Consider the following 12,500-nt stretch of genomic DNA (forward strand, 5'->3'; position numbering starts at 1 on the left):
ACGTCCATCAACTTTTCAATAATGGGATATGTTTAACTTTTCAATAAAGGGATATGTTTAACTTTTCAATAAAGGGATATGTTTAACTTTTCAATAACGGGATATGTTTAACTTTTCAATAACGGGATATGTTTAACTTTTCAATAACGGGATATGTTTAACTTTTCAAAAATGGGATATGTTTAACTTTTCAATAATGGGACATGTTTAACTTTAAAATAATGGGACATGTTAAACTTTACAATAATGGGATATGTTTAACTTTTCAATAATGGGACATGTTAAACTTTAAAATAATGGGATATGTTAAACTTTACAATAATGGGATATGTTTAACTTTTCAAGAATGGGATATGTTTAACTTTTCAATCATGGGATATGTTTAACTTTATAATAATGGGATATGTTTAACTTTACAATAATGGGATATGTTTAACTTTACTGTAATGGGATATGTTTAACTTTACTGTAATGGGATATGTTTACCTTTACAATAATGGGACATGTTTAACTTTACAATAATGGGATATGTTTAACTTTACTGTAATGGAATATGTTTAACTTTACAATAATGGGACATGTTTAACTTTACAATAATGGGATATGTTTAACTTTACAATAATGGGATATGTTTACCTTTACAATCATGGGATATGTTTAACTCTGCAATCATGGGATATGTTTACCTTTACAATAATGGGATATGTTTAACTTTACAATCATGGGATATGTTTACCTTTACAATAATGGGATATGTTTAACTTGACAATCATGGGATATGTTTACCTTTACAATAATGGGATATGTTTAGCTTTACAATAATGGGATATGTTTAACTTGACAATAATGGGATATGTTTAACTTTTCAATAAAGGGATATGTTTAACTTTTCAATAACGGGATATGTTTAACTTTTCAATAACGGGATATGTTTAACTTTTCAAAAATGGGATATGTTTAACTTTTCAATAATGGGACATGTTTAACTTTGAAATAATGGGACATGTTAAACTTTACAATAATGGGATATGTTTAACTTTTCAATAATGGGACATGTTAAACTTTAAAATGATGGGATATGTTAAACTTTACAATAATGGGATATGTTTAACTTTCAAGAATGGGATATGTTTAACTTTTCAATCATGGGATATGTTTAACTTTATAATAATGGGATATGTTTAACTTTACAATAATGGGATATGTTTAACTTTACTGTAATGGGATATGTTTAACTTTACTGTAATGGGATATGTTTACCTTTACAATAATGGGACATGTTTAACTTTACAATAATGGGATATGTTTAACTTTACTGTAATGGAATATGTTTAACTTTACAATAATGGGACATGTTTAACTTTACAATAATGGGATATGTTTAACTTTACAATAATGGGATATGTTTACCTTTACAATCTTGGGATATGTTTAACTCTGCAATCATGGGATATGTTTACCTTTACAATAATGGGATATGTTTAACTTTACAATCATGGGATATGTTTACCTTTACAATAATGGGATATGTTTACCTTTACAATCATGGGATATGTTTACCTTTACAATCATGGGATATGTTTAACTCTGCAATCATGGGATATGTTTACCTTTACAATCATGGGATATGTTTACCTTTACAATCATGGGATATGTTTAACTTTACAATCATGAGATATGTTTAACTTTACAATAAATGGTTATGTTTGGCCTCACAATAAAAGGACATGTTTAATTTTCAATAAAGGGATATGTTTAACTTCACAAAAAATGGGTATTTTTACAAAGAAATTTAGAAGGAAATCCAACACAGATGGAGGCCAGTCAGCCCATCATGCCTGCTCGAACACCACACCAACCCATCCACACAAGATCCAAGATGTTTAAGTGGAAACACAACATCGAACAGCTCGGTTTAACTATACAATAATGGGATATGTTCAACTTCACAATAAAGGGATATGATTAACTTTACAATAAAGGGATGTTTCACTTTACAATAAATGGATATGTTTAACTTTGCAATAATGGGACACGTTTATCTTTACAACAATGGTATGTGTTCAACGTGTAAAGCTACTTGGTGAATATGTCAATGGACGGGAAGTTAGTGTGGTTCAAGTGTCCAACTTGGTTCTGCCCACATGGGTATGTCAAATCTTCTTCCTTTACCATCCTCCATGTCAGCTGGATCTCCATGCCCATCTCCAGGGGAGAAATTTCTCCAAGGAAACAAAGCTTTTATTGGTGTTCAATGGTGTGTTTATATGTCGATCATGATTGTGAGTTACTGGAAGCACCGAATCGACTCTCACAGATTTGAATGTACATTTCAGTGGCATAAGTGGACGGACTTGGATTTTAATTGCTCTATATTGTACAGTGGAAGCAATAGCTCCAATGGAAAAGAAAAATACCAGGTCGATTTGAATTGCTGAGCAATTAGTCTGTTAAACACCATATTTTAATTGGTCATTCAAGTTCTGCAGAGTCCACAGTAAAACACTTTTACGGTACGGTTGCTTTGCATTTTTCTTTCATGAACACGTTGAGTGCTGGTATTCATTGCTACAAACAAAAGACTTTGGGAGAGACTTGTTTGCTTTGAGTCAGTTTGGTGAAACCACTTCAGTTTAGTTGTTGCGTTTGACACAAATGGCACATGATGAGCACTCTTGCCAAACAGAACCTTGCTTTGCTTTTGCCCGCAGGAATAGCACCAGTACCCCGACCAGATTACAAGCCTTCACTACCTAACGGCTGTGCCTCGTCTCTTGTGGGAATGCACATGCTAGAAGGTGTATGTATTACATTCTTCTTTCTTCTTGTCCCCTTCCCTTCTCCATGGGTATAGTACCATGTTACGCAGTCAAGCAAACCAACTCATTGCCTCTGCCATCTCTTGTGGATGGGGATATGTTTTCACCTCTGTTTGTCTTTCTGTTTTGTCTGAGCAGGATATTTCAAAAAGTTAGGGATGGATTCTGGCAAAAATTGGTGGGCACGTTGGGTGTGTGACAAGGACCAATAATTATTGATTCGATTTTGGTGACTATCTGGTCCAGATATGATAATTTTTATTATTATTTATGTGCCATCCTTTTGGTGTGGTTTGAAGCTTGTTGAACCATGTTCTTCCTCTAAGTGTAATTGTTTCTCAAGGTCACATCGCTGAGTGCCAGCACGTAAATGTGATGAATCCTCAAATTGTGATCCCCCTCTCCCTCACATCATGATCTCTTTAACCCCAAACAACCCCATTCCCAAGCATTCCTATTTCCAGGTTATTATGATTTTCCTCCCTTTCCCTCACCTCTTTTTGTTTGTTAGTTGTTTGATTTGTTCCTTTTATGTTTCATCCCCACTTCCTCTTCTTGCAGTGTTTCATTCAATTTGTGTGCAGCTTGTTCACCCCCATGTGTCCTTCTCCCCCTCCTTTGATCTCACTCTCACATTCTGCTCCAGCTCTTCCATGAGCCTCGATCATCTAACGATGCAATTTTTTTTCCAAGAAAAGCATAATTTGCTTTGCTGTTACTTCCATATCCTTCGAAAACTGAACTCTGTGTAGACCCCAGTCGCAATTGCTGACAAAAGTATTCCGAGTGCCGACGAGGCAGCATGCACATACATCGTCATGAGAATGCGATGACATAACGAGTAGCTATAAACTGCATGGTACAAAGTACACAATGACACTGACAGCAAGACGTGTAACCTTCTTCAACTCTCCTGATAACTTTCCAATGCCTTCCAAAGGTGATTGCTATCTTTGCCAGATTTCCCAAGCTGTTTACGGAATATCTTCCCCTCTGTGCCTTTCAATTCCCATCACGTGTCTGTCCGCTTGTCTTGGCCTGGCGGGATGAATAATTGTAGTGAATAACATTAAAACTACTTGATTTGCTGGAAAGTATTTTGTTTTCCACTAAACTTCTCTTTGTAACCTTGTAGCCATATCTTACCACATCGCATGCAACCCTGCACAGTTTAACATCAATAGCCCCACGACGTTTCGTTAAAATTTTCTTGGCCAATCACTGGTTCATCAAAGGGAGGTTAATCATGCACAATCCAACGGATTGTTCTACAAGAGACGTCTCAAGGTACATATTAAAATGACTCTCATTAGATGGATATTTGGGTTAGCCTGTTTTGCACCCACATCTGAGCACTTGGAGCTTCTCAGGCTGGGATCTCTCGTCAACCCTGATAATTTGGATATGATCACTATTTTTTTTTATCAGGACAGTGACTTTACCAAGCATTTACATATGGATTTGGAAAACAATGAATGCACACTCTCCATTCATTGACAAATAATTTAAGACCTTCCAATGTGAAGCAAAAATAAATCAGGAAATAATCTTTAGTGAGCTGGTTTAAAAAAAAAAAACAAAAAAAAAAACAAAGGTTCCTGTGCTGCCCCCGTCTCCTCCCTTCTCCACTCCAACTTACCAAATAAAAAAATATATGTTTTGTTAAAATTTCACCAAACAAACAAAATAAAAGATCAACGAACCATGTAATATTGTCTTAATGCCGTGCAACCAAAGATGGCCATTCACATGAACTACCTGGTCAATTTGTTTGTAGTGCAGAGGCTGCTACCCATCCAATCACACTCTACAATCACAAATGGAGTAACCTAGTGTCAAGAAATCTCCAAGAAGACCAGACCACTTGCTCCTCACAGTCCATGTGGGAATTAAGAATTTGTTCATGGTGCCGGCAATAGTTCGCCTACTCTTCCCAAAGGACAACGTGGGATCTTTAACGTCCACCCAAGGGACAGAACACCCATTTGATGAATCACTCCGCATGAGAAACACCAGTATGACAGTTCTGAGGTTGGTGTGGGTACCTCTTGGCCACCGTACCACTCCAACATTGGCTAAACTATGGCAACACAAACATTCCTTAATTTCTACCCACTCACCCATTTCCCCTTTACTCGACACACACTAATTGTAATCCATTAGAGCTGTCTCTCTGATAAATGTGTAAAAACATTAATTACATTTTAAATATCTATGCACATCATCCTTTGCATTAAAATCTTGCATCTTGTGATTACTCACCAACTGCGGAATCCTTAAAGCATGATAATAAACAAAAATAATTCCACAAGTATTGATGAAATAATCAAAATTGCAAGAACAAATGTTGAGAAAGAATTGCAATAATTCTCAAAATGTCGGAGATCTCTCTGTCTTCTTCCACCTCTTTTCTGGTCTTGCACTCTCTGCTCTCTCTGTGCTTTGTCCCCCCCCCCCCCAACTGCCAACTACCTGCAGGGTACACATGGTCCACTAACAACCCTTTTCTGTTGAATCTCCCAAAATCCAGAATCACTGCTCACCTCCACTCATTTGTTTCTCTTTCTTCCCACCTGTGGAACCAACTTCCACACTCTCTTCAATCTCACTCTATTCTTCCCTCCAGGTCTTCAAGAGAGCTGTTCACCACCATCTCATATCATATCACCACCATCTCATACCACGACAAACATCGTGGTCCACGCACCCCTGACCCCCCCCCCCTCCAACACCCTCTCACCCCAAGTTAAATAGAGTAAATGGTATATTTGGTTGGTATCATCGATATGATTAATATTACTAAATGGACTTTGAGGAGTGTGAATGAAGTACAAGCATGATGGGCCAAATGGCCTATTGTGTCCAAGTTCCTTGCCTTTCATTGTAATATGAAGCAAGCACAGAAAAAGTAAACTCTGGTTACCAACATCACAAACATGTAATTAAAAGTGACATCTCCATTGTCTTACTCTGTTGCTCAATTAACAAAACAAAAGACAAAATCCTTCTGCCTGGAAACGATTCTGACATTCAGTTTGTCATTTTTACAGGATAGTCTTTATTACCTCCACCACTGAGTTTTCACCTGTCTGTCTGTCTGTCTGTCTGTCTGTCTCTGTCTGCTTGTCTCTTTGTTTGTTTGTTTACAGGATATCTCAAAAAAGTTATGGACGGATGTGGACGAAACTTGGCGGATGAGTTGGTTAGATGACGAGAACAAGCTGATTAAATTTTAGTTCAGGTCCGAATCCATCGACAGCCCATCACTTGGATACAAAACTTAACCTGTTCAGCCTGGTGGAGGTATGCACTCTACCGAGTTCCATTAACTAGTTATTCTTGAACCCACTGATTGGCCAGATCTGGATTCGGACCTGAATTAAAATCGAATAGGTTTGTTCTTGTCACCGAACCAACTCATCCATCAACAACAAGCCAAGTTTGTTGGAGCTAAGTTTTCTTGCCAAAAAAAACCAGATTCGACAGCTGAAAGGACCACTGGAGCCTCATGAAATACCCGTCACCCCTTGGATCGAGCTGGGAAATGTCCTGTTTGAATTGAATGGTGAAGACTTCCTCATCATTTTGGAGTTCCACTCCAAATATCCAGTCGTTGAGACTCTCTCTCTCTCTCTCTCTCTCTCTCTCTCTCTCTCTCTCTCTCTCTCTCTCTCTCTCTCTCTCTCTCTATCTCTCTATCTCTCTATCTCTCTATCTCTCTATCTCTCTATCTCTCTATCTCTCTATCTCTCTATCTCTCTATCTCTCTATCTCTCTATCTCTCTATCTCTCTATCTCTCTATCTCTCTATCTCTCTATCTCTCTATCTCTCTATCTCTCTATCTCTCTATCTCTCTATCTCTCTATCTCTCTATCTCTCTATCTCTCTATCTCTCTATCTCTCTATCTCTCTATCTCTCTCTATCTATCTATCTATCACTCTCTCTCTATCACTCTCTCTCTATCACTCTCTCTCTATCACTCTCTCTCTATCACTCTCTCTCTCTCTATCACTCTCTCTCTATCACCCTCTCTCTCTCTATCACTCTCTCTCTATCACTCTCTCTCTATCACTCTCTCTCTATCACTCTCTCTCTATCACTCTCTCTCTATCACTCTCTCTCTATCACTCTCTCTCTATCACTCTCTCTCTATCACTCTCTCTCTATCACTCTCTCTCTATCACTCTCTCTCTATCACTCTCTCTCTATCACTCTCTCTCTATCCCTCTCTCTCTATCACTCTCTCTCTCTCACTCTCTCTCTATCACTCTCTCTCTATCACTCTCTCTCTATCACTCTCTCTCTCTATCACTCTCTCTCTATCACTCTCTCTCTATCACTCTCTCTCTATCACTCTCTCTCTATCACTCTCTCTCTATCACTCTCTCTCTATCACTCTCTCTCTATCCCTCTCTCTCCCTCCCTCTCTCTCTCTCTCTCTCCCTCACTCTCTCTCTCTCTCCATCACTCTCTCTCTCTCTCCATCACTCTCTCTCTCTCTCCATCACTCTCTCTCTCTCTCCATCACTCTCTCTCTCTCTCCATCACTCTCTCTCTCTCTCCATCACTCTCTCTCTCTCTCCATCACTCTCTCTCTCTCTCCATCACTCTCTCTCTCTCTCCATCACTCTCTCTCTCTCTCCATCACTCTCTCTCTCTCTCCATCACTCTCCATCACTCTCTCTCTCTCTCTCTGATGTACCACACTCTTCTTAGACCGTCGGTGCTGACGAAGCAGTTTTCTGAGCAAGGGTTATGCTGGGTGGTTTGCCATGGTCTTCCCATTTTCTCGAACAAAACCTGAGTGGAAGATTAAAATTGTGTTTCATGTTTAACCATTTGAAACGGCAACACATGAATGTCCATAACAATACCAAGACTGATTTGCACGCACGTTTTTGTGTGACAGTACGACATGGGCATCCCGGCCATGACCAAGTGTTGCAACCAGCTGGACATGTGTTACGACTCCTGTGGATCCAGTAAAAATGTCTGTGATGCCCGCTTCCGCATCTGCCTTTCCTCCATCTGCACCGATTTGAGGAAGACGCTCGGCTTCATCTCCAAAATCGATGGTGAGTCGAACAAACATCCTCCACTCATGATGTCATTGACTTACTTTCACCTCATACTTTGTTGAGGTCCAGAATGGGATGGCCTTGTTTAGTGTTTCCATCTGAGCACATAACTTGGGACAACAGGTTCAAATCTTGTTTTATGTGTTCATTCGTCCTCATCTCATAATGATCTTGCAATTGATGGAGAATAATGATCAAATACATCTTGATATTGTGTTACATGTGATGTACCTGTGTGCAAACTCGGATCACTTGTACTTGCAGAGTCATTCCAAAATTGCAACTCCTTCTTCTGATGCATACATTAATTTGGGCGGTGTATAGGCAACTGACAGCTCTGTATAGGCAAAATAACAACAATCTATTAAGTTGTGTGTGTGAAGCAAAACATACCGACTGCCAATAATTCAAAACACCTCATTGCACTGGGAAACGTGGGGACAGGAATGGTGTACTGTAAATGGTGAAGACTTGTAATACCCTCCCCCACCTGGAGGTGGTGCTACACGATACACATTTACATATAGAATTTGCGTCTGTCCCTCCTCCCTCCAAGACCACCAGCAAAGATAAAACACCCCTGTGCACTAATTGGGGTCATGCTGATCCTATGCAGCGAGTCTGGATGTAATCGGCCCAGAACTGGAGGAGTAGTAGCGAGACACACACACAAACACCGGTCCGTGAATTGTAATACGGATAAGGGAAGAAAGGGGGAAGTGATTGTGAATTTAACGTTCCATCTCTATTTACTTTGAACAAAGTCCAAAACAAACGGGGACAGGAACAATGCAGGCATGATGGGCCGAATGGCCTTATCATGCGCCAAAGTTCCCTGTGTATGTTTGTGTGACGTTGTTAAGAACAGGAAGAAATGGGGAGGGGAGGAAAGAGATTTTGGGGTGAGAGTGCATGCAATTGGAAGAGGGAAATTGAGACATTGGGAAAGGGGGGTGGGGATTGAGGACTTGGGGGTTGGAATTGGGGTCGAGTACTTGTGGATTGGGGCAGTTGAGGACTAGAAAAAAAGGGGGGGAGGGGATAACAGAGTTGGTTTGGGGGATGGAAGGCAGAGCCAGGACAGAGTTGGGATCAAGGGTTTTTGAGGCTTTTGAGGGAGGGGAGTTGAGGACATTGGGTTGAGAGGGGTTTTGAGGATTTGAATAAAGGGGGAGAGGGAGCACAGAGTTTGGGTATTGCGGTAGGGGTTAGCAGAGGACAGAGTTAGGAGGGAGGTTGAGGACTTGGGGAATTGTGTATGTGTGTGTGTGTGTGTGTGTGTGTGTGTGTGTGTGTGTGTGTGTGTGTGTGTGTGTGTGTGTGTGTGTGTGTGTGTGTGTGTGTGTGTGTGTGTGTGTGTGTGTGTGTGTGTGTGTGGAGGGGTGGGGGAGGGGTTAGGGGCCCGAAGTCACATTTTACATTATGCAAAATTTCCATGAGTCCCAGATAGTCCCGTTGGGTCTTTTCGGTTCTTGAGGTATTTTGGGTCCTCGTGGTCTTTTGGGTCCTCTGGATCATTTGGGTGTTCAGGGTCCTCAGAGTATCTTGCATCCTTTGGGTCTTTTGGGTCCTCTGGGTCATGTGGGTATTTCAGTCTTCGGGTTTTTTTTCGGGACTCGGCGTCTTTTCGGTGTTTTTGTTCCTCGGTGTCTATATGGTTTTTTAGGTCCTTGGGGTCTTTTGTGTCTTCATTTCATCGTGGTCTTTTCGGTCTTCTGGGTCTTTGGGGTATTTTTGATCTTTTGAGTCTTCTGGGTCTTTTGGTCTTTGGTGGCATTTTTGGGTCTTTGGGGTCTTTGAGGTATTTCAGGGTCTTTTTGGTCTTTGGGGTCTTCAAGGGTCTTTAAGGGTCTCTGGGGTCTTTTGAGTCTTTGAGGTCTGTTTTGTCTATTGCATCATATGCATCTTATGGGTATTCAGGGTCTTTGAGGGTCTTCAGGAACTTTTGGGTCTTCCGTGACTTTTGGGTATTTTCTGCTTTTGGGTCTTTCATATCTTTTGGGTCTTTTCGGTATTTGGAGTATTTTTGGGTCTTCGGGGTATTTTGGTTATTTAAGGGTCTTCAGGGTCATTTCGGTGAATTGGCTCTTCAGGGAAAAGCCTCTTCTAGGTCTTTTTGGTTATTTGGGTCATTAAGGGTTTTTAAGGTCATTGTGGGTCTTCTGAGTATTTTGGGTCTTCAGGATCCATTTGGTCATTGGGGTCATGGAGTGAGTGGGGGGGAGGGAGTCTTTTTGATCATCTGGGTACTTTCAGGTAAGAATTTCAGGTTACAATTGTGGGTGACATCAGGTCAGCTGTCCAGCCAATGGGTGAAGAGCAGACATACATACATACATACATACATACATACATACATACATACATAATCATATACATACATACATACACACATACATACATACATAATCATAGAGATACATACACACATTTACATACATACATATATACATACACACATATACACATATACATACATAATCATAAACATACATACACATACTGTACATACTGTCCATACACCACAAACATACTACATACATACACACATATACATACATACATACACACATATACATACATACATACATACATACATACATACATACATACATACACACATACACACATATACATACATACATACATACATACACACATATACATACATACATACACACATATACATACATACATACACACATATACATACATACATACATACATACATACATACATACATACATACATACATAATCACAAACATCAGGTCGGGTCAGGTATGGCAGCGTGCGCCGGAGCAGCGCGTCACTGCGTCCACTTTCCACCGGTACTCCAGGGGCCTCCTAACCATCCCCCAGGCAGATGCCTCGCCCATCCCCATCTCCATGAGAGACTGTTCAATCTGCTGCAACCACGAGACGTGTTGCAGCCCATTAGCATCATCCACTCATGAGACTCCCTCGCTGAGAGAATCTGGTGAGCAGGATCAGCGTCAGGAAAATGAGCCAAATGTCCACACAGCTGCAGCTAATGCTCACGGACCATGCAGGAAACAAATCTCATTTGAGTCTCTCTCAGCAACCGCTCATTGGACACAAATCCGACCAGCGATAGCGAAGGATTCTCTGAAGAGACCTGGTACCAAAGGAATTAAGTCTCCATCCCAGATCCCTGGTCAGAGTCCAAGGCTCACATCCATAGAGCGAGACTGGAAGCACCAAGGACCTGAAGACTCGGACTTTTGTTTTCCCGCACAGGTACCGGCAGCGCCACACCCCATTATCCAGTGAATCCATGACTCCCCAGGCCTGACCCAGACTTCTGTTGATCTCTGGCTCACAGGCAGCAGAGACATGAATATCACTGCAAAGGTAAGTGAATCTCTCCGTGACCTCAACATCCTCACTACAAACAGGTAGAGACAGGAGAGCAGCATCCAAGATGTCTTTGAAAGCCTGGATCTTAGTTTTGACCCAGGAAACCTATAATCCCAGCAGCTCTGACCTCATTCAGCACCTCGAGGTCCCCCAAAAGGATATCCAGAGTCTCCGCAAAGATGACTACATCATCTGTGAAATCAAGTTCAGAGATCTTGATATTCCCAAATGATGCATCACAGCTTGATCTCTCTGACATCCTCCCCAGAATCCAGTCCATCCAAGCACTGAAAAAAGTGGGGGCCAGTACACATCCCTGATTAACTCAAGTCTGTGTTAGGTGAGGATCCGAAGAGCAAGGAGACGGTGAATTGGTGACCTCTTTGGTGTAAAGCCTGACTGCTCTGGGCATTAGTGATCAAGCAGATGGTGGCAAACCGAATCAAAAATTATCCGAGCAAAGTTCTTGCCCGGCACTGAGAGCAGCGGCCCACCTTGGTAGTTGTTGCAGTCTTGGCGATCACCCTAACCTTTCCAGAGAGGGGGAGAACAAGGCCCCCTCTTCGAATCAGTTGGGATGATGCCTGTGTTCCAGGCAGAGCACAAAACTGCATGCAATGACATGAGTACAGCATTTCCACCAGTCTTGAGAAGTTCAGCATGTTTGCCACAGATCCCTGGAGCTTTACCCCATTTCAACCGGTTCACCGTAGCCTGTATTTCCACAAAGGAAGGTGGACCACAGTTGATTGGAGGGTCAGAAATCCAGATTGTAACACACCTGACATCCAACTCGACAGCTGGTGGATCAGCCTAGTACAGATGCTCAAAGTAACCCGACAGCGGGCCTTCACTTCGGACTCCTCTGTCAAGAGCCCCCCCCACCCTCTGCTCCAACTGCAGTTCACAGAGGGATGGGCTCGGATGAACGCAATGTCCGAATTCCCCTGTAAGCAGGATGAGAATCACTTGACCACAGGTGATGCTCTAGCCCCTCACAGAATCCTCGAACATAGGCCTCCTTGTCCACCCTAAGTGCACGTACAGGTCCACGCCTCAGTTCCCTGAACAGTTCAGCTCTGCCATTCAGCCTGTCCTGGGCAATTGTATCCAGTGTCGCTTGAGAGAAAACTCTTCTTAGCCCTCCGGTGAGTTCCAAGACATCAACTGGCAACGTCAAGGACGGTGGTCTTGAAGGCACTCCACATCTCTTCAGGATCC

At 41.6% G+C, this 12,500-nt stretch overlaps 1 protein-coding gene across 1 annotated transcript in view; it reads left to right on the top strand.

Moving 5' to 3' along the window:
- The window catches only part of PLA2G12B (phospholipase A2 group XIIB), a 15,083-nt gene that overhangs the window by 797 nt on the left and 1,786 nt on the right, over positions 1 to 12,500 (top strand). The window contains exons 2-3 of the mRNA XM_085883495.1: positions 2,712 to 2,800; positions 7,731 to 7,896. Coding sequence (XP_085739621.1) covers positions 2,712 to 2,800; positions 7,731 to 7,896 — 255 coding nt within the window. The remainder of the gene's footprint in view (positions 1 to 2,711; positions 2,801 to 7,730; positions 7,897 to 12,500) is intronic.

The sequence above is a fragment of the Eptatretus burgeri genome, chromosome 5 (assembly GCF_056783735.1).
Source record: "Eptatretus burgeri isolate ZD-2024b chromosome 5, Ebu_testis_v1, whole genome shotgun sequence".
In the NCBI taxonomy this organism is placed as follows: domain Eukaryota; kingdom Metazoa; phylum Chordata; class Myxini; order Myxiniformes; family Myxinidae; genus Eptatretus; species Eptatretus burgeri.